Source organism: Corapipo altera, unplaced genomic scaffold, assembly GCF_003945725.1.
Source record: "Corapipo altera isolate COAL_440 unplaced genomic scaffold, ASM394572v1 77b, whole genome shotgun sequence".
In the NCBI taxonomy this organism is placed as follows: Eukaryota; Metazoa; Chordata; class Aves; order Passeriformes; family Pipridae; genus Corapipo; species Corapipo altera.
The window spans coordinates 4,359,527-4,376,534 of record NW_020884933.1 but is presented as its reverse complement, the minus strand read 5'-3'; the positions used below and the strand labels follow the sequence as shown (position 1 = coordinate 4,376,534).

At 59.7% G+C, this 17,008-nt stretch overlaps 2 protein-coding genes across 6 annotated transcripts; one reads left to right on the top strand and one right to left on the bottom strand.

The window, feature by feature from the left end:
- The first annotated feature begins 191 nt into the window (after positions 1-191).
- Positions 192-4,432, top strand: SMPD2 (sphingomyelin phosphodiesterase 2). Of its 2 annotated transcripts, none has more exons than XM_027659585.1 (11): positions 192-296; positions 844-1,036; positions 1,476-1,572; positions 1,659-1,735; positions 2,001-2,094; positions 2,180-2,269; positions 2,619-2,701; positions 2,915-3,047; positions 3,120-3,224; positions 3,303-3,459; positions 3,691-4,432. In XM_027659585.1, the coding sequence occupies exons 2-11, from the start codon at positions 987-989 to the stop codon at positions 4,032-4,034; spliced, it is 1,230 nt and encodes a 409-aa protein (XP_027515386.1). In that variant the 5' UTR covers positions 192-296; positions 844-986; the 3' UTR covers positions 4,035-4,432. The 2 variants fall into 2 exon arrangements, with proteins under 2 accessions (XP_027515386.1, XP_027515385.1); XM_027659584.1 differs by having other exon boundaries at positions 276-528.
- Positions 4,433-4,434: 2 nt separating this feature from the next.
- On the bottom strand, positions 4,435-15,424 carry MICAL1 (microtubule associated monooxygenase, calponin and LIM domain containing 1). Of its 4 annotated transcripts, none has more exons than XM_027659571.1 (25): positions 15,375-15,424; positions 12,858-13,136; positions 11,925-12,132; positions 11,724-11,831; positions 11,493-11,591; positions 11,260-11,415; positions 10,961-11,061; positions 10,436-10,693; positions 9,930-10,045; positions 9,721-9,847; positions 9,373-9,445; positions 8,774-8,924; positions 8,513-8,700; positions 8,293-8,402; positions 8,159-8,209; positions 7,983-8,060; positions 7,463-7,637; positions 7,296-7,381; positions 6,730-7,186; positions 6,518-6,600; positions 6,247-6,345; positions 6,028-6,121; positions 5,850-5,949; positions 5,678-5,751; positions 4,435-5,572 (listed from the first exon to the last, which is right to left on the bottom strand). In XM_027659571.1, exons 2-25 carry the CDS (start codon positions 13,116-13,118, stop codon positions 5,442-5,444), a joined length of 3,384 nt encoding a protein of 1,127 aa, XP_027515372.1. In that variant the 5' UTR covers positions 13,119-13,136; positions 15,375-15,424; the 3' UTR covers positions 4,435-5,441. The 4 variants fall into 4 exon arrangements, with proteins under 4 accessions (XP_027515372.1, XP_027515374.1, XP_027515373.1 ...); XM_027659573.1 differs by having other exon boundaries at positions 8,774-8,921; XM_027659572.1 differs by lacking the exon at positions 15,375-15,424 and adding an exon at positions 13,420-13,791.
- Positions 15,425-17,008: the final 1,584 nt, after the last annotated feature.

The following is a 17,008-nucleotide window of genomic DNA, read 5'->3' as shown; positions in this document are numbered from 1 at the left end:
CCCCGCCGGTCGCTCCGCCTCCCGTTCCTCCTGTTGCTCCGGTCCCGTCCCCGCTCGGCTGGTTGCCCCGTTCCGCCTGTTGCCCCGTTCCGCCTGTTGCCCCGTTCCGCCTGTTGCCCCGCTCCTCCAGCTGCCCCGCTCCGCCTGTTGCCGCTCCCCCGTCCCGCTCCGTGTCCCGCCGCTGTCGCGCCGCCCGCCCGTCCCTCGGGGAGCTGGGAGCGGAGAGCGCCCGGAGGGCTCAGCCTTGGGAGGAGACGCCGGTGTTAGCGCTGCGCAGGAACGGGACGAGCAGCTCGGTAATGCCGCCGGAGCAGGCAGAGCTCGGCTCCCTCACCCGGCCGCCTGCTACCGGCATCCTGGAGCCCCAGAGTTTCTCTTTTTCGGTTCTAAACCGGAAACTGGATAATCTTAGGGGGTCAGGCGTGAGAGAAGCGAGGGCTGGGAGAGCGCTGGGGCTGGGAGAGCGCTGGAGCTGCTTAGGGAGCTTCTGGCTCCTCCGCGGTTTGGAGTCTCCAAAAGGATGCGTGGGCTTCCCGAGTGGGGAGGTGTGTGGGGTTGTCCCATGCCCGTGCTTCGCATCTCCGTTTTGAAACCAGGGCGAAAGTCCATCCTGGAACACAACTCACTGACAGACAGAGGGTTGAGCCCTGTATGCCATCCCTGGCCCACCGGTGCCCAAACTCACTGGATGGAGGGTCACATGGTGGTCGGGGTACGTGGATCCCTTTGTGGGGGCAAGTTGGGGTTCGGGATGGGCCTCGTGCACAGGAGAGGAGGGGTCAGGCCCAGGGTAGGCTGGAGCACCCTGAGCACTCCTCCTTCTTGGCTTTTGCCTTGGCTCAGCCTTTCTGCTACGCCAGCCCGGATCCCTGGCTCTGTCCTGCACCTTCCGCCGGCTCCCCAGGGCTGTCCCTCCAGTCTGCTCCCTGCGGGACCCCCCCTCCTGCCCAGCGTTGCCCTCTGGCCCCTGCAAAATCCAGCAAGAGATGGAGGGCGATCCCACCCTGCGCCTTCGTGTCTTTGACCTCAACTGCTGGTGAGTCCAGTGTTCACCAGGGCTGTGCCGGGCTGCATGGGTGGGGACACCACACTGGGAGAGGGGTCCCACTTTGGGGTTACCTTTGTGTCCCCTTCATTTTGGAGTCACACCACTCTCCTAGCCCCAGAGGGTCATGAGGTGCTTGCCTGAGTAGTGCCTCCAGTCCCCTCTGTGCCTGTTAACCCCAGGGAAGGTCCCCCATTTGCACCCCAAGCAAGGATGAGCTGCCTCAGATCTGCAGGTAGGAGAAGCTGTCCCCAGACAGCCTCCCTGCATTATCCCTCTTGTCCAAATGGCCTCGCATAGCCCTTTCCCATCTGCATCCTGCTTATACTGGTACTGGAGCCCTCTCTCCCCCATTTCGGGTGGCAGTGTGCCCCGACAGCCCCCATCACCCTGTCCCTGCCAGGCTGTGACTGTCACCCCTCTCTGGCAGGGCCATTCGCTACCTGAGCAAACGGCGGCAGGAGCGCATCCGGCTCATCGGGGACATGCTGCGCCAGGAGGATTTTGATCTGGTGCTTCTTCAGGAGGTGAGGGCAGTTTCTGAGCCAAGTGTGCCCATTCCCAGCGTGGGATGTGAGCGTGACTGTTCTCAGCCCATCCTACTGTTCTCCAGGTGTGGAGTGAACGGGACTACAGTGATTTGAAGGTGAAACTAGGAGGCTGTTACCCCTTCTCTCATTACTTCCGCAGGTGAGAAGGACAAGGCCAGCCCCCCAGGACTGTCTGTGGGGCAGTGGGCAGGGCTGTGCCATGTCCTGTGTTTGACACATGTAGAGACTGGTGCAGGTGCTGTAGGTCACCTCTGTCACTGTGGGAGACCCCATGTCTGGAGAGTGGGATGCTCACGGGAGCACACTAGGACTCAGGCATCCATGGAGCCCTCCTGGCTCGGGGCTGGAGGGAGGCAGAGGTTTTGGGGACCGCACTTCCTCACTGTGCTTTTCTCCTCCTGCAGTGGGGTGATTGGCAGCGGCCTCTGCGTCTTCTCCAGGTTCCCCATTCTGGACACGCTCCTCTACCAGTACTCGCTGAATGGGTACCCCTACATGGTAAGTGGGGCAGGAGGCATTTGCCATTGTGTCCACCCCCACGGAGCCTCAGTGGCCCCAACCTGCTCTTCTTCCTCTCTGGCAGCTCCAACATGGGGACTGGTTTTGTGGCAAATCCGTTGGCCTTGTCATCATTAGGATCTCAGGGATCATCTTCAACATCTATGTCACCCACGTGAGCATCCCAGGGAAGGACCCAGCATGGGGGGGGACAATGGGAAGGAGGGGGATGAGTGGCCGTGCCACTTCTTTGCTGTCCGCTTGCTTTAACCCCTGCTCTTCGCCCTCTGTCCTGGACTATGCACCGATTTAATAAAATATTACTCAGGAAGAGGGGGCAGGGTCACACAGTCTGGCTGTGCAGTGAGGTGAGAATCCCAGGCTGTCCTCAGGGGGGTGAGATAAAGGTGTTGGCCAGACCCTAGGTGAACCGTCTAGAGAGGTTGGGTGGGTTTGCAGGGAGCCTGGGAGCAAGGCAGGTGTTGGCATGAGAGTCAGCCTCTTTGCTCCCCTGCTCTCACCAGCTGCACGCCGAGTACTGCCGGGAGAAGGACGCCTACCTGCCCCACCGCCTGGTGCAGGCCTGGGAGCTGGCACAGTTCATCCGGTGAGCAGCCAAGGGGGGCCCCACAGGGTCCCCCATTGCAGGTCCCCAGGATATGTGCAGTCACCCCTGCCCCTGGGTATGCACTGCAGAGAGCTCCCAGCTGCACCAGTCCCAGTCAGGAGTAAGGCTGAGAAGCACTGGGTGGGTCCCAATCACTGCAGTCTGGCACAGGGCAGCACAGGGATGGGAGGTTAGCCATCCTTTCCCCTGCAGACACACCTCCAAGGCGGCTGATGTGGTGCTGCTGGGAGGGGACCTGAACATGCACCCCGAAGATGTGGGCATCCGGCTGCTGCGTGGCTGGACGGGGCTGCGGGATGCCTTTGCCGAGGCCACACACTTTGAGGTGAGCAGCAAGGGCTGAGTGGGGGCCCGGGGCAAACCAAGAGGCCTCCACCAACCAAAGCACTTGTCTCAGGGCTGTGAGGATGGTTGTACCCTTGTCCCCAACAACTGCTTCACTGACAAATCAGAGCTGCTGCCCTTCCCACTGGGCATCCGCATCGATTACATCCTCTACAAGGTAACAGGGGACCCTTCGCCACCAGCTGTGAGTGGCAAGGCTGAGGAACTGGTGTGACCCCCTTGCACCCTCACCCAGGCCATCTCCAGCTTCATGGTAAAGTGTGAAGAGCTGAAGACCACCACAGGGGCAGCTCCGGGCATGGACGTCCCCTTCTCAGACCATGAAGCTGTGATGGCAACACTGCACATCCAGAGGCAGGGACAGGCTGCGGGTGCCACCCTCACCACTGCTGGTAAGTTGGGGGGCTGCTGCCAGCGTCCACCATGTGCTGGGAGGGCTGGTGGATGGACTGATGGAGTTGGATGGAGTTTTCTGGGGATGTTTCCTTTTGTGTAGGACATCCTTTGGGGTGGTGCTTGTCAAGTGGTGCATGGAACAGGGCAGGGTGTGGGGATGCGAAAAAGGGGGGGTATAGGAGTGGTAGAGAGGGGTCCCACCCTGTTGAGCCCCCTTGTCCCCGCAGAGCCAATGCTGGGAGATGTGGTGACAGAGGCACGGACAGAGGTGGCCGTGGGGCTGCGGGCAGCACAGCGGCAGCGCTACTCCTCGGGCAGGATGGCCTTGCTGGCCCTGCTGCTGCTGCTGCTGCAGGCCGTGGCCGCACTGGGTGCGCTGGCAGGGCTGGACGCCGGGCAGCCCTTCCCCAAGCTCTCCTTCTGCCTGCTGGCCTTCCTTGCCATTGGCATCCTCCTTCTTGCCACTGGTCTCCACCTGTTTCACACCATGGAGGTGAAGATGCTGCACAGCACTGAGGAGCAGATGCGGATGGTGCTGCGGACGCTGCAGGAATGTCCCAGTGACGGCTGAACTGAGGCTGTGGGTGTCCCACAATACCCCTCCAGTGATGGCTGAACCGAGGCTGTGGGTGTCCCACAATACCCCTCCAGCCCCACTGTGTCCCTTTTTGATCCTTTTTTTAGCTGATTTCTGGCAACAGTGCAGCCAGTGCAGTAGTGCAGGTTTGACATTTGCCTCTGAGAGAAATTAAGATATTGGGGGTAGATTTGTTGCACTGGCCCTTGTGGGAACGATGGACGTGGGGTTTTATTGCTTTTTAAATACACCCTTTGTACCTGGAGGGACCTGCTGGCCTGGTTGGGAGGCTTGAAAGACTCAGGCTCCCCATGCCTGGGGTGGAACGCTGGTGACTGCTCTAACAACCAGATTTGACTCAGACAGAAAATAAAGGTGGTATTTTAGCCCTTGGTGCCGGGTCGGGGGGGCTTTATTAGAAAGGAGGGGGGCTGCAACAGGATGGTAGGGCTGGTACAAACACAAGGGAGAGCTGGAGGAGACACTGAGGGGAATGGCAGGATAAGGGCTGAACACAGGGTGGTATTGCTAAGAACCCATCCCTGGGACCCCCGTCCCCAACATGTCTGGGGCTGCTGCAAGATCTGTTCAGCCACAGAGGCCACCCTGCAACACCTGGAGACTCTAGGGGAGTCTGAGGTCTGTGCAAAGGCCATTGTGGCATTGCCAAGCAGGAGAAACCTGAAAGGGGCAAGGAGGACATGGCCACTGGCATCCCTTGTCCTTGGTATCACAGAGTGAAGGCCCTGGGCACAATCTGGACAAAATGCCCTTCCCTGCCCCAAGGGGCTCATGGTGGGGTTGTGATCCTGGTTTCCTGCAGCAGCTGGGGACAGCGTGGACATGGCATGCAAAAGCAGCTATGCAGAGTGGCAGGATCAGCCCAATCTGTCATTGGCCCCCACTTGTACAGCCTTGAAGAGATGGACAGTCCAGGCTGGGATGGATGCCCTCAGCCGGAAGGGATGTCCCAGGGTAGCTTCCAGGGACCTGTCCTGATGCTGCCCCTGCACATTTGACATCTCCCCTGTGACCTGCCTGTGGTGGCTACGGTCACCTCCTTGCTGCTGGGCACCCCTGGAGCCCCCTGCAAATCTTATTTTCAAGCAAGCACAAGGCAAAGGCAATCCAGCCACATGCGAGAACACCCTCTTTGCACCCCAAAGCTGAGTGCTTCTCAGTGTCTCTCCATGTGGGCATCCACCAGCAGGTCTGGCCCTTCCATGACAGGCTTTGGCAAGCAGGGAGCTGGATTCGCCATGGCAGCTGCTGGTGCTTGCAAGCAGCTCAGGCATCACGACCATCACAGAGGCTGCTCAGAGTGATGCTTGTATCAGGAGACACACACACACACTGCTTGTCCCCCCAGGGAGGATCTGGTGGGTCCAGGGGCTGTGGGGATCAGGCCCGCAGCTCACTGAGCCGCTTCTCCTCCTGGATGTGGATGAGGAGGTTGCGCTCATTCACCACCTTCAACAGCTGCGCCAGAGTCTCCTGCTCAGCCCTGCAATCCTCGGGTGTCTTTAGGGTTTCTGTGGGTGCAGGGGGCCAGAGTAGGGCTGAGTGGGCCACAACCCTGGCCTGCTCCCCACACCATGCACAGGGACCCCCCTCTCATGGCAAGTACTGGCACTCACCCTCCCTGTTCATATAACTCCGGAGCTTCTTATCAAGCTGCCACTGCTGCTCCTCCAGCTTCAGTTCCTGCACCCTGTGGGGAGGGAAGGAGTGTGCTGAGTGCTGGGTTTGAGAGGGGCTGGGATGAGCTGAGCTCCCACACTGACCAGAGAACATCCCCCTGAGCCTTACGCAATCATGAGGTCTGACTCCTCAATCATCAGACTGTTCTTCTTCTGGACCAAGTACAGCAGCTGGTTTGTCCACTGTGTCTGCTGGTCAGCTGGGCTGCCTGCAGGACAGGGAGATGGTGAGTGGGGTGCAAACCCCCGTCATGGGGGACACAGTGCTCCATCTACCTTGGTCTTACCATTCTCATCCCGGAGTAACTTCTCCAGTTTGATGCCTTCCTGCTCCAGTTCCCGGAATGTCACCTCAATCTCCTCCAGCCGTCTCTGGATGGCCTGCGAGGGAAGGGCAGCACTCGTCTGTGGGCTGGCACCTGCCATCACAAGGCCACCAGGAGCCAGATGGAGAGGACAGGGGATGGTGCTGGGCTGAGGACCCAGCTCTCCCCTGTGGGGGTTACCTGGGCTTTGCAGAACCGCTTCATGTGGGCTTCCCTGGCCCGGCGGGACAGTGTGTGCTCACAGGTGGAGTACATATCCTCTTTGCCCAGGTTCAGGCACTATGAAGAGATGGTGGCATGGGCAGAGGTGGGTCAGTCCCTGCACCGGGCACCTCCTGCCTCGGCAGCCATGGCTGAGCCAGACCTGATGCCTCTGTGAGAGGAGATGCCAGCAAGAGACCCAGCTACCACCTAGCTGGTGGGGCCACTGCCACTCTGGGAAAATCCTCACCAACTCTGCCATGATGCCAAGGTCTGTGCCTTCCTCCTCTTTCTCCTTCTCCTCCTCTTCCTCGCTGTCACTCTCCTCCAAAGCTGCCCCAAGAGAAGAGCCCTTTCAGGCTGGTGCCTCATGAGCAAGATGTGGGGTACAGCAGGTTACAGCAGGGTCCTGAAGGGACTGAGAGCTTTGCTCATCCAGAGACTCCAGCTTCTACCACTTACTTTTCTGCATGTCAAGTTCCTCCTCCTCCTCCTCCTTCCAGCAGTCTTGACCCTGCCATGGGGCAGGGAGGGCCTCAGGCGCTGCTTGGAGCCACAGACGAGCTGGCTTCGGTGGAGGATCAGGCTCTGCTTCGCTGGTGAGATTCAGGGTGGACAGACTGAGCTTCTCCAGCGGTGTAAGGATGATCTTCCTCCTGCCCCCATTCTCCTCACCCTCCTCTGCCACCCTCTGGGGTTCTGCTCCAGGACCCTCCTCCTCCCTTGCATCCCCCCCGGGCTGTGCCAGCAGCTCCTGCTCCTCCACATCACCAGCATCCACAGCATCCTCCTCTGTGCCAGGCTCTTCCCCTTGCTGTGGAGCTGCTGGAGTGGGCTGTAGGGGACCAGGCGCCCCCTCCTTGTGGGACACACATGGGCTCCCAGCATCCAAGGGTGGGTCAGTGGCAGCATCAGCATCCTAGGGCAGAGCCAGAGCAGAGGAGTGATGCAGCATGGGGGCCATGCTCAAGCATCCCCCTCCACACACTGTCTTTCCTCCAGCACCTAGGCGATTTAGGGTGACTTACCCCTAAATCAGGCAGTGCTGGGGTCTCGTGCCGGGATAGGTCCATGCCAGGTAGATTGGGGTAGTGAAGTGAGCAGTAAAAATTACCTGGGGGGCAAATTCACATGATGACCTGCAAGGTGGAGAAGTCCTGCCCCAAGCATCCCCTCTCCCCAAAACCCGCCTCACCATCCTCCTCGTTAAAGGCGTAGTCGCCCAGGCGCAGGGTGGCCCCACACCGCTGGCACTGGAAGCAGCCACGGTGGAAGAAACGTCCCTCGGCACTAGCTCGCTCCAGGATGTAGACATGGCTGCCACAGAAGTAGCAGGCATCGCTGTTCTCCCCTGCCCTCTCTCTCGGCGGCTGTGGGGGGAGAGGACAGGTTGGGGTGGCACCAGGGTCCTGGCACCCACCCTGCCCCGCGGCTTTGCTGGCAGCCATAGGTGTGCAGTGGGGGTTTTGCCCCTCTTGCAGAGACGGGTCTGGGTGCTCAGGTTGGATTTGCTGGCACCAGTGAGGGAGCGGCAAGTCTTGGCTCTGGAAAACCAGTTGGGTCAGGAAACAAGCAGGGAGGAGCCAGGAACCCGTGGGCGTTTGCTCGCATAGCCCTGGTCCCAGCCCTTGGCTTAGCCCTGACAGCCACTGGTGTCCTCCCCAGTGCCACCTACATAGCTGAACCCCCCATCTCAGGGTGACACAAGGACCAACCTGCCCTGGGTCCGTCATGGTGGTTTGCAGCGGCTCATGGGCACTGTCCAGAGTGTCTCCATCCAGTCCTGTGTCCAGCTACGAGTGACCCAAGGGGGAGGGTCAGCCCCCCACTCTCCCCCCAGGAAAGCTGCACCCCTGCAGAGCACTCCTCGGGGTGCCTGGGGCAGACCCACCTCAGTATCCCTGTGGCTCCTCTTGGCCTCAGCATCCTTCTGGGCACTGTCCTGCAAATGCAAAGGGAGTGGCTAGGATGGGGAGGGGGACAGGGTTTTGGTGTGTCAGGAGAATCTGGGTGGGGGTCCCTCACCTGGGTGCGTTTGCGTGTCAGGTTCCGGCTCTTCTGCAGCTTGCTGAGGAAGAGGATGGCCCCTCGTGTGCCGTGGGGAGACAGTGGTTTCTTGCTGACCTCCTCTACCTCTGCACAGAAGGACATGGCCACGTTGGTGGGACCCACTCTACAAAGAGGGGAGCAGCCAGCCAGCCCCAGTGGGGCCCAGGATGGGACAAATACCTCCAAAATCTCACACCTGGTGAGGTCTTGAAAGCTTCATAAAACTGGCTGAGGTAGGTGATGAGGCCCAGGTGATCAGGCTCTGTCATGGTGGCCATCTCAATGCTGGAGAGGACAGGCTGGATGCCCAGCTCCTGCTCTGCCATGTCCAGCATCATCTGGTGGATCCGAACAGCATCCTGGGTGTCCACAGAGTCAAAGTCCCTGGGGGGAGACATGGGTGCCATCAGGGTGGGCTCTGCAGGGGAGGAGGTCCTGAGGGGTCCCAGACACTCACACTAGATCAGGGCGGAAGCGGTGGATGAGGGCACAGAGGGCCAAGCCACTGGTCCAGGAGGTGGTAAAGTTGGTCACTGCCACGCCACGGTACCCAGCTGTGCTGGCCTGGCACCAGCTCAGCAGCTCTTCGTAGACGTCTCCAGAGGCTGCTGGGGAGGCAGCATATGTGTCTCCATCCTACAGAGGCAGGGGACACCCCCCGTCTGCCTCCCATCGCAGGATCACCAATTTAATTGGGGAGGGGTCCAATGGGAGTGACCTGAGACTCCCCCTGCTACCCCCACAACCACCCCTGCAAGGCTCGATAAATGGGTTCATAAAGCATCTGTCAATATTTCATGGCTCAGCATTGGTGTGGGCTAGGAGGAAGGCAGCCTCCTCCCCAGAAGGCAGTGGGGGGCTGTGTCCCCACATGGGGAGCAGAGGGAAACCAGAGATGCCACTGGGACAGAAATGCAGTCAGACAGTTGAACACAGGCCAAGGCACAAGAAACAAGGATGGGGAGGAAAATCAGGGCAGGAGCTACTCAGGCATGAGCTTCAGGGAGGAATGGGGGAGCTGCTGCAGGGGGTTAGGGCAGGACTGGCTGCTCCTACCAGTGATGAGCTGGTTGTCACTCTTCCTCTTGTGGTCCACCTCCGCTATGCCCACAAGGTAGAGGTCCCGGACCTGCCAGTGGGAACATGCCAGTGGTAGGTCACCACATGCACAGAGCCAATGGCACCATGCAGGTGAGCTGGCCCTGGCAAGGGAGACACCTGGATCCCTCCATAACTCTCCAGAACCCTCCTGCATCCACAATGGACAACGTATTCAACAACCTGGGAACTAACAGCTTCAGCCTTGCACCCTTTGGGGACAGGGAACCGTGCAAATTAGTGTCACCCTGACTGCCAGGGAGGCTGGGCTGGCTGGCTGTCCTGTGGCAGGAGCTGGCCAGGTACCTGGCTGGGTTTGATGGCCTGCAGGTTGATGTTGGGGTAGCGTGTGGCCGGATCGATGCTGTACTGACTGATGTTCTTGTTGGTGTTGTCTGGGGAGGTCTGCGAGAGGTGCTGGTAGATGCTCTCCCTGGGTGCAAGGGAAAGGGCTTGGGTCACTGCTACCATTCTTGCCCACTCCAGAACCAGCCCAGCAGGATGGGGACACTCACCTCTCAGCCAGCACCTCCAGTGGGGGGGTCCCAGCTGCCCACCGCCGCACCATCCATGCTGCGTCAAAGGCGGCGAGGAATCCCCTTGCCACCCCAGTCCCCAGTGGCCAGAAGGGCTGCAAAGGGAAAGGCAGAGCTGGAGCTGGAGTCGCATGGCTGGTCAGGGCAGCTGGGAGGAGGCTGAGGGCTGTCGGGCTTGGCTGGGGATGAAAGTGGGAGCGGCGGCGGACGCGCAGAGAGAGGATGGGTGGCTATCTCCTCCCTGACAGTACAGATGCGTCTGGGGAGGATTTGGGCTGCTTCTCCACCCTGAATCAACCCCAAATCTTTGGTGGGGCTGAAGAAGGGGATAACCTCACCAAGGCATGCCACTACTGGGACCTGGGGAGCCTGGGATGGGGTGCACTGGGCAGTTGGGACAAGAAGCACTTAGGGAGGGGAATATATTGCAACCAGTGCACCTTGCAGGAAGAGACATGAGGTGGTGCTACAGGGGGGACCCTCACCTCCACCAAGCAGTCGCCCACCAGCCCCAGGAGCAGACGAGCCCCATTGTAATCCCGCACCAGCGCCGCGTTCTCTGAGCGCGTCATGCAGGTGAAGTCAAACATGTCAACATCCGGCAGGTCCCGGTGGTTGAGGGCAAACTCCAGTTCAGGCAAGTGGTAGTTGGTGGAAAAGTTGGCAGCTTCTTTGGCATAGCTGAGGAGGGCATCCCGGTTCACGTTCTCTGGGGACAGGAGGCTCTCGATGTCTGCTTTGTCCTGTGGGGATGGGTTGAAGCTGGCTGGAATGTGGGAGATGGTGTTTGCCCCTCAGCCTGAATCAGCACTCAGATCTGGGGTGCAGCTGTGCCATTGGGCTCTGAGCCCCCTGAAAGGATTTTTCTTGTGGCACAGGCAACAGCTGCCAAAAATCCCACTATCCCAGGGGTATGCAATCAAACCAGCACCCACGACTTGCATCCCACCTTCCAGGCTTTCAGTTGCCCATCACTGTGGGATCCCAGGGCCAGACCCTGCCCTTCTTACCTGGAGGATGACTCCCTTCTTGAGCAGGCTCTGCTTCTTGGCCGTCATGACAAAATAGTGAGTGTCATCCTTGTAGTATACAATGTTTTCCAGGTCAATGCCTGGTGATGGGGAAAGGGCTAAGCCAGGGCCACAAGGAGCCCCTGCACTGAGCTCAGCCACCAGATGGCCCCTGCGATGGGGTACAATGTGGGGACATGCATCCCATCACAGGGGACATCCTGGGGCTGAGCCTCCAGCTGCATCAGGAGTCGACAGGGACTCCCAACACCACCTGTGCTGGGGCTGGGACCACCGACCCGTTTTATTGTAGAGGTTCTGGAAGAACTTCTGATTGTAGATTCGGGCCACACCGCTGATCTCAGCCACCTCCACCTCGGCCCGGCTGTGGCGGTTGATGAAGTTGGTGGTGATGCCGATGGCCAGCTTCCCCCGTGTCTCCTTCCGCTTGAACCCTGCAGGAGAGGAGAGGTATGAGCCCCCACCCAGTCCCCCTTATTGGTCCACAGGTTGCAGGGACTCCTTTTGTCACCTTCAGGGACAAATTTGCCACCGCCAGCTGAGATGAGGACATCAAACTTGTAGTGGGTGAGGGGAGAGGAACTGGGCTGCACCACAGCCTGCCAGCCACCTGCAGGGAGGGGGATGGTCATAAGTGTGCTGGTTCTCAGCTGGGACCTGCTCCAGAGAGCAGGGAGAGGGTTGCATCTTGTTCCCTGTTCTTGTCCCCAGGGATACCACCTACCCTGCAGTAATACCATACCTGCCTTGTGTGGGGGGGGAACAAGGCCCTCAAACTTCACATTGATGTGCACCTCCACCCCCAGGAGCAAAGCCACCTTCAGCAGGATCAGCTGGAGCTGCCGGATACCTGGGAGGGGAGAGGGGTACTCGGGGCTGCACTCCCTGGGCTCCCCACAGGAGAGGATGCGGGGTTGCAGAGCTTCATCCCCCTGAGACTCACTGATGTGGTCCAGCGTGCCGGTGCAGAAGCGCCCATAGAACTTCTTGGCGCCCAGTGCCCGCAGGTCATGGATGGTGAAGGGCCAGAGATGCAGGACGTTGTTGCGGGAGAAGGAGTCCCGCTTCTCCAGCAGCACCACGCGGGCACCCAGCAGTGCCAGCTCGATGGCCACCCGCAGCCCGCAGGGGCCGGCTCCCACCACCAGGCACTGCCACGGGATAGGATGGGCGGCGTGAGGGGGGCGGGCAGTCCCCGGAGCAGGGGTTTCGGTGAACCCCCAGGGAGTTCAGCACTCCCGCAGGCAGCACGTCCCCGCTCCCCAGGTCAGGATCTGGCCCTCCCAGCCCTTCACCTGCAAGCAGTGGTTCTCCCTGCAAACCAGGGGGCCCTGTGAGGTGACCCCACCATGCCCTGAACCTTGCCTTTGCCCAGGGCAATGACAGCAATTAAAGCACTGGGTGAGATAAGGCTACAGGTCTACTGCAGCCCTGACACCGGTTTGGTCTCCTGGCAGCCTCTGCACAGGGCTAGGGGATGATGGGGCACAGCAGTGGGGACAAAAGCCATCAGCTGTGGGACAGGGGAACCCCAGCCCCAGGGGTACATCCTACTGTAGCATACTCCTGTCTCCCAGAAGGGGCTTGTCAGGTCCCTCTGTCCCTTTGCAGCCCTCCCATGGGACATCCTCAGCAAAGAGCAGCTGGGAGAAAGAAGGATGCTGCTGGCTAGGTGGCATCAAGGTGGCATCACACCATGCAAAGTGGAGCAGCGCTAGTTAACATTCTGTCCCATTAAACCCCATCAACCTTCTGCCTGGCACATCCTGCATCCCCCAGGGGTGAGGGGCAGAGTGCCCCAAGGGATGCTCTCACCCTGGGAACAAGGATACAGCGCAGGGAGGAACCCAAATCCCTTGCCCCATATCCTCGGTACCTTGGTGCTGGCACAGGCCTTGCCCTGGTCGTAAACCTTGTGCCCGGCTTTCTTATCCAGCTTGCTCCACAGGGCCTTGGCACTCCAGTAGTTGAGGGCAGCCTTGAGGCTGTGGTAGAGCTGCAGCCCACTGCCCTGCAGCCCCAGCTGCTGGCACAGCTCCCCAAAGCAGCCCAGCACCTCCTGGCACTCCCCTGCATGCAGGAACCTTTCAAAGATGGCATGGGCCACGTTGCCCGGCTCATCAGCTGGCACGCTCATCCCGCGTCACCCGAAAGCCTGGTGAGGAAAGGCAGAGATCAGCAGGGAGGGGACTCTCCTGGACCCCATCCCAAAACCCACCCAGTACCAGCCCTGCTGTCTCAGCACTAGATTTCCCAGCTGCGGGTGCCGTTGGGTGATGGCACTATCAAAATCTGGGCCCTTTCTGGCAGTGGCTGGTGGAAACTCCCCCGGATGCTGTACCCAGAGAGCCACGGTGTCATCCTGCCAGGGTGACATCAGGGGAGGGGATGGGGAGGGCTGTGGTGGCAGTAAGTGGCTTCCTCCATACAGCGTGTACCTGCAGCAGCTGAGAGCAGAGCAAGCTGTTTTGGAGCACAGACACCGCTTCCTTCCTCTTCACCCTTGGCCTTGCGGGGGGGCTGGGAAGAGGCTCCTGGCTTTAGGAACCAACCACAGCTGCCCCAAAACCCAGCAAGACCAGCCCTGGGGCAGGAGGCAGCAGGATTGGATCCGTCCTGCCAGCCTGGCTTCAGCAACTGGGAGTGAGGAGACTTTCTCCCTCTCCTCTACCTCTGCCACTCCCAGAGCAGGTGGAAGCAGATTAGCACAGAGGAAGCACCAGTGAGGAAACAAAAAAAGTCAAACCACCATATGAATGGCCCCATAATGCCAAGGAACCCATGGGAAGGGCGGTGCAGCACATTTCCCCTGGGCATGTCCCAGGAGACTAGCACTCCTTACATCTGTCTCCTGCTCCCGGCACCATCCCCCCCAGCATCAGCCTGTGCCACCCTCTGTCTCGCCAGCCCAAGCATGAAGAACAAAGCTTTGCCCTTTCCAGTCACTGTCGCCAAGCCCTGGGGCTGTGAAAGGCACCCCCACCCCAGCAAAGCAGCTGGCAGAGACACGGCACTGCCAAGGAGGATCCGGCTCAGGATGACAGAGTGCTCCTACCTTTGAACCACCGCTCTTTGCCCTCTTGCCACTCAATGTTACCTTGGGCACTTGGCGGCCCCCCAAAGGTGGCAGCCACCCCTGCAGTGGGACACCGGAGTGGGAAGGATGCAATAAATGAGCCAAGCTGCCCTGGGGGGGGAGGCATGGGGGCAGGGAAAACAACTTGGTTAAGCCTGGGCTTAAATTTGGGCTGGAAAGGCTGAATTCTAGCTGCGTTTCAAGTTTGGTCTCACCCAGAAGTTTCCCAACACCAGAACTGTGCTTTGCAAAGCAATTCTGCAGGTCACCTTCCCTCCCAGCATCAGAGTCAGGAAATCCAGGCATTTTAACCTCTTCCTTCCTAGGCAGACATAGGATAAGGCATCCAGCCAAGCAGAGCAGGAGCTGACACCCACCAGACCCCAGAGTGGCAGCGTGAGGACGGAGAACATGACCTTTGCATTTGTGACAGGACTGTGAGACCTGGGGACAGCTTTCTGCTCTTCCCCTGAGTGCTGCTGGCAGGACAGAATGAGCCTGGGGAAATTGAGGCAGCACTACAAACCTCACTGGAGAGTGTAGGCGTGCTGTCCCACCAGCCACCCGTTCTCCTGCCATGGAGGCTGCCCAGGCAGCACTTCCTGGCCAAGCGCCAGTGGCCCATGTGGATGGGTTTCCCCCCAGGAGCTCATGTTACTGCACTGGTGCCTGCCAAGGTCACCATGCAGCAGCCCCAGGGAGATGGGACGAAGGCAGCTGCTCATGCTGGGAGCATCTCCTCCAGCCTCAGCAGCCCCTGGCTCTGAAATAAGCCCATCTCAAGGCCTCTGTTCCCACTGGACATGATGCCGGGAGGAGCACGCCATCCAGGAAAGCTTTCCAGCCCCTATGCTTTGGCAGGGAGGCTCAGAGGAGGCAGAACAACAAGCCTTGTGTTACACCATTTCCTGCAGAAACAATGATCATGCCAGCACTTTGGCACACTCAAACCCCTTTGACAACTGCAAGCAAGGACAGAAACTCCTGGAAGAACTCATTTCCTGCAGGTTTGATGCAAATAAACAGCTTTCAGCCCTAAGGCCAGTGGCAACAGAGAAGGGCACAGTGCTGCTCCAGGCTGCCTCTGGCTCTGCTCTCCCCCTCAATGCCTTTTGTATTTCTTCCCTTAACACTGCTCCTGCAAGCAGGAGGGAGGAGGGGGGTTTGCAGCCAGCCCTCAGCCCTCAGCTCATAACAGCTCTGGTTGGGGTGGCTGCAGATATGCCTATGGGAACATCACCCAGGTCTGACACATGTGGAGCATCCCTGGAGCAGGGATGCCCCATCCCACTTTGCAGGTGGAGGTCTTCCCCTTGCCCTTGCACGGAGAGAAGCAGCCTCTTGGGAGATGGTGGGGGGAGCTGCCTGGGAACTCACGTGTCTTCCAGGTACATGAAATGGGGTGGGAAAGGACGTGGCTCCATACAGAGCTAATGAAAGCTGGGAGGATTACCAGCAGCAGCAGATCCCGTTGCCTTGCTGCTGCTCTGGCTCACAGCATGGACAGGCAATTCTGGGTTTGAGATCCAGCCTGGAGACCCCCAGGCCAGGCTGCTTAGCTCAGCTGGACCCCATGAAAGCCCTTCAAGCAACAGGTCAGTGGGCAAGATGGAGGTTTTCTTGTGATCATCCAACAGCTTGGCCAAAGCCCTTGCTTTCAATGGCCAGCTAAGCCAGGAAGGTGTCAGGAAGAGGTGAAGGCACTGGATGCTTTTACCAGTGTTATTGTGCTCAAGAGAAACATCCCAGGTGTGGGACTGGGCAGGGAGACTACCCCAGTCAACCTTGCAGAAACCTGCCTTGATTTGGGTGGGTTTTAATCCTTGGAGGGAGGGTAAAATCCCTATCAGCTCCTCTGGTTTGAGGTGGGGATGTGGGTGCATGAGAACACAGCAGCTGAGGCCCCCTTTGCAAGGCCCCAGCACAGAGCTATGGGGAGAAGGGCTGAGGAGAGGTGACAAATATGCCACCAGCACTGCCCAGGGCTGAGGCTGACAGCTGCAGGGACCCAGTGTCACAGTGGAGGGAGCTCACTTTCAGGGGTGCATAACTTGCCCCGGAAAGCAAATGCCAAAATCCCCCCTTGGAGGTGCAGGACCCAGCCTCGGCTCCTGCGCTGTCATCAGCAGAAGTGGGCACTTCTCCGGGACATTTTGGCGTTGCCCTTTGCAGGGGATCTACAAGCCACAGCCTGGCAACGTCCCAGGGAGCCCTGGACAGAGACAACACCTGGAGAGGAACAAATCTGCCCCCCCTGTTTTGGCTGCTCAGCCTGGCCTCCCCCACTCCACACCAGCCCCACGGACGGAGCTGCCTCTTGCAGCTGAATTTCAGCACAAAGGGGAAGTCTGCTTACAACCAGGCTTCACACCCCACGTCCTTTTCCTCCTCCTGCTTCTCCCTCACCACAAACCACAGTCATCCCCACGAGGATGCCACGGAGCATCCCTCCATAGATCTCAGCAAAGTTCTTCCCACCCTATCCTACTCGGCACTGGGAGCACTGGTGGTTCTGGGAACGGAGTGGAGGAGGATGAGCAGAGGCTGCTGTCTTCTCCCATTGTCCTGGGAGCAGCAGAACTCAGGGGCTGGAGGGGAAGAGCAGTGACGATTAGCCAGGGGAACACCACTGCCGCCGAGAGAGGGTTCGGGGAGGGGGCAGGCGGAGACAAAGCGCTTCCCTGCCATGGAGCATCCCCGTTCGACATCCCGGGGTCACGCAGGACACGGGTTCGGGGGGGCTGAGCCCCTCGGTTTTCGCACCCGCCTTGCGCAGCGATGCTCTCAGCAGGGCGGGCAGAGGGGACCGGCCGTCAGGATGCTGGCACCACCGTGTCCGCAGCCGAGCGGGGGGACAGAGGGCTGGGGGGGCAGCAGAGCTCTGACCCCCCACCGCCAAGGGATGTTCTGCCCATCCCCACCCCCCACTCACCTCCACAGCCCCTCGAAGG

What these genes read in the sequence shown, in the direction of transcription:
- SMPD2 (XM_027659584.1), top strand. Translation starts at nt 300, where the DNA reads ATGCCGCCGGAGCAGGCAGAGCTCGGCTCCCTCACCCGGCCGCCTGCT. An exon ending in ATCTGGTGCTTCTTCAGGAG is followed by an intron (nt 1,573 to 1,658) that starts GTGAGGGCAGTT and finishes ACTGTTCTCCAG; the next exon opens with GTGTGGAGTGAACGGGACTA. An exon ending in TGCCACCCTCACCACTGCTG is followed by an intron (nt 3,460 to 3,690) that starts GTAAGTTGGGGG and finishes TTGTCCCCGCAG; the next exon opens with AGCCAATGCTGGGAGATGTG.
- MICAL1 (XM_027659571.1), bottom strand. Translation starts at nt 13,118, where the DNA reads ATGAGCGTGCCAGCTGATGAGCCGGGCAACGTGGCCCATGCCATCTTT. An exon ending in TGGCAAATTTGTCCCTGAAG is followed by an intron (nt 11,416 to 11,492) that starts GTGACAAAAGGA and finishes CCTCTCCTGCAG; the next exon opens with GGTTCAAGCGGAAGGAGACA. An exon ending in AGCGGTTCTGCAAAGCCCAG is followed by an intron (nt 6,122 to 6,246) that starts GTAACCCCCACA and finishes CTTCCCTCGCAG; the next exon opens with GCCATCCAGAGACGGCTGGA.